The sequence below is a fragment of the Propithecus coquereli genome, unplaced genomic scaffold, assembly GCF_000956105.1.
Source record: "Propithecus coquereli isolate 6110/MARCELLA unplaced genomic scaffold, Pcoq_1.0 Scaffold35, whole genome shotgun sequence".
Lineage (NCBI taxonomy): Eukaryota > Metazoa > Chordata > Mammalia > Primates > Indriidae > Propithecus > Propithecus coquereli.
The window spans coordinates 5,141,678-5,145,014 of NW_012149174.1; the positions used below are offsets into that span (position 1 = coordinate 5,141,678).

A 3,337-nucleotide genomic window follows, 5' to 3' on the forward strand; every position below is an offset into this window, starting at 1 on the left:
ATCTTTTCCTAAGCCAAGAGAATATGTTACAAGTATTAACAACCATTCTCGGCCCTGGACCTGCCCTACCACGCTCTCGGGGACAGCGTCCCCATTCCCACTGTCCTCAGCTCTCCAGCCAGAAGATGCTGGAGCTCCCACTGCTTCACTTGACCAGCCTTAGGAAAAAAAAAAAAAAGACGCTGGAGGAGGCCCAGTAGGGGGCTGGAAGGGTTAGAAGGCTGCTTGGGTCTGGAGCAGCTGTCAAAAGAGACCATCTCCGGAAATGCCCTGTGGGTCTCCGATCTTGCTCCTGCCTTAAGCCACATATCGAGGCATAATAATCAACTTCACAATCCTTCCCATAACAGGGATGTCCTCTCCTGGTAGAAAACTATCACTGTTCTCACAGGGAGTTGACGAGCATTTCAGACTAGCTGACGTTCTGCTCGCCCTGTAAGCCCAGGCATGCTCCCTGAGAGCTCCTCATTTCTGCTGTGCTCTCCTGTGCTGACTAGCTCCTTCTCTGTGCCAGTAACACACCAGGACAGCCATCCAGACACAGGCCAGGTTCCACAACCCAGCACTGGGCACCCTAAAAAGCCCCTAAGTTAAATTTTCATCTACAATGAACATAAATTTATTTATATGCAGCCTGCTCTTGTGCTGAGGGTCTAAGAAATAAGCCAGATAGGGGGTCTCCCACATCTACTCTTAAAATGACTAGAATTTCCTAGGATATGTATGCATATGTATGCACATGTGTGTATCTGTATACATATATGTATGTTTCACTTGCTTTGGATGTGCTCGGGTCTTCTTTCATCCATGAGCCAGTGACAAGGAGGGCTGATTTGGATAGCACGGCAATGAGAAATGAGTGCTAATTTATAAGCTATAATAATTTCAAGTCCCTAATGGATATACTGAGGACTATACTTTCCTAGTCCTTGTAATTTCTCTTTTTTGATCTATTTGAGACCATAGCCTTATAAATTTTAAAACTTTCTTTCAACAGCATGTTCTTATTGTGCTGAAAAGCAAAGGAAATTTTTATCTTCCTGAGGGAGGAAGGAAGAAAAGAGATAAATTAGACCTTGGGTCCTAGAGCATAAGGCTTTGCTGGTCTTGCAAAACATATAATTAGTACACCCACAAAGAAAGGGAAGTCTGGGTGACAAGTTGGCTCTGCAGGTGAAATGATGTTGGTTTACTGGGTTAGCTATAGTAGCCTATATTTCACACTGTTTGACTAAAATGTCCATCTTCTAGGGTCTGAGCTTCGAGAACTACAGAAAATGATTGACAGCCTCGAGAGCCCCCAGGACCCTACGCAGGTGGCCCAGGCACTCTTCCTCCGGAGGGAGGTTATGTTTCTGCAGTTTGATGCTGCAGTGAGGCATCTCATCCGGTAAGGGCTCGAGCACTAATCCTGTCTAGCAAATTCTGCTGGGCAGGTGTTTACTGAGTGACCATCTAGGGAGGCCACTCTTGGCAAGATTAGATAATGAGCTTAAAATAGTCACGGGCACGTCCAGATCCGGAACGCTGTAGCCACTAAATGTGTCCTGCTGCAAAGGCTGTCTGTGTAGAATGTGTTCTTGTTGGATAATAACATTCTTCATTTTATTAAATGTAATTTCAGAACTGTTTGTGTAACAATTGCTGCTTTCAATGTTCAGGTTTTATTGGGAGTAAAATTTTTATATTCCTGAAGATTATTATTTCTAAGGGTTTTGTCTATTTTTTCAACCTTTATTTACTTTTCAAAAAGACAGAATTTTCATTGCACTTCTAAAGCTAATGGAATTAGCTATCAGAAATTTGTAAATAAAGTAGTCTACCTCTGGCCTTATACGTATCATTGTATTAAGTACTCCACATAAAAAAGGAATATTTTATTTGGGTAATTAATCGTGACTATGATGGGAAAATTAGTTTGGATTAAGATTCACAATATTTCTAGTATAAATAAGTTTTGTATGGGATGGGGAGAGGGGTTAGCCCTGGGGGTTGTCTGCTTATTCTTTGTCAAAATTAACTCTTTTTGGTTAATTCCCAGTGTGAGCATTCATCCAACGAGAGGGCCGGAGAGGGCCATGCTCTCACCTGTGGGTTGCAGTTGCTTCCCACCGTTAGCATGAGCATCCTTAGGGAATGGAAATGTGGGAATTGTACCAAACTGTATTTTTCTCTTTCTTCACTGCAATTTCTTTACTCTGATCATCAGGGGACTCTTGGATTCAGAATGTAAATTCAGCAGAACCAAAAATCAGGCTAATTTGTTTTCTATTTATTGACAAATAGCTTCCTGAGCTGTAGCTCAGGTACAGGTAGTCAAGCAGGTAAGATGTAAAGCCTCTGACTCGTTGTGGGAATGGCCATTTGTTAGCCCTCTGGGCTCTGAAAGCCCAAGGTCAGAATTCATAAGGAATTTACACACTGGCAAAGAATCAGGAATATCTACTGAAGGTCCTTTTTGGATTCCAACTACTCAGGGTTCAGTTTGGTGCTATTCTCCCAGGGGACCCACTCTGCCTTCCCCTGGAACTGCTTTGCCAGGGCTTTCTTTGTCTTCACACCCTCAGTCTGCAGGAACAGAGGGCATTGTGTTCTTGCTCTGATTTCAGGATATTTTTCAGAGGCTCTCCCAGGGACCTACCCAGATGGTACAGCCCACGAGTTCCTCATTGGTTACGTCTCCCTGGCCTTTTTTCTTCACAGCCCTTTGGGTTTTGTGTGTTTGGGATCACACAGCTAGTAAGGGGTGGACCAGAGTTAGAACCTCGATGTGTCTGACCGCGAAGCCTGAGAACTACACTGGAGACAGAGCAGCACATGGACAGAGGAGGGGACTCTGGAGAGGAGGCCTGTGTGTGTTCCCACTACGAGCTGTGCTCCCGGCAAGGCTTACCCTGCAGTAGCTTGGAAGGGCCTGAGAGTGCAAGGAGGGCCCTGGCTTTCCCCTGTGGGTGGTGAGGGTTTAATTTCTGAGGAAGAAAGAGGACTATTTTCCTGTGTTGGTAAAGGTGTCAGTTCTCTGCAGGGCTGGAGGACCTTTCTTACCTTGTCAGAGGGGGACAGAGGGGTGGCTCTTTTTTGCCCCCTTCCCTGTGAGTCCCCACATGACTGGTTTGTCCTCTGCAGGGGCTTCTAAAAGTGACAACATTGTCTCTCTGGCCCTCTGGCCAGTTTATATACCCTGTATTTTTTTTTTTTTTTTTTAGGTTTTTTTTTTTTTTTTTTTTGAGACAGTCTCACTGAGATGCCAGTGACTTTTAGTATAGGATACAAACTTTGTGCAGATAATAGCATGGGAGAACAGGGCACATGGTTTATATTCCCTTTTTTTTTTTTT

General features: G+C 44.2%; 1 protein-coding gene across 1 annotated transcript in view; it reads left to right on the forward strand.

Moving 5' to 3' along the window:
• LOC105815873 (coiled-coil domain-containing protein 162-like) overlaps positions 1-3,337 on the forward strand; it is a 21,974-nt gene that overhangs the window by 9,259 nt on the left and 9,378 nt on the right. The window contains exon 2 of the mRNA XM_012651128.1: positions 1,252-1,390. Within this exon, the coding sequence (XP_012506582.1) occupies positions 1,252-1,390 (139 nt within the window). The remainder of the gene's footprint in view (positions 1-1,251; positions 1,391-3,337) is intronic.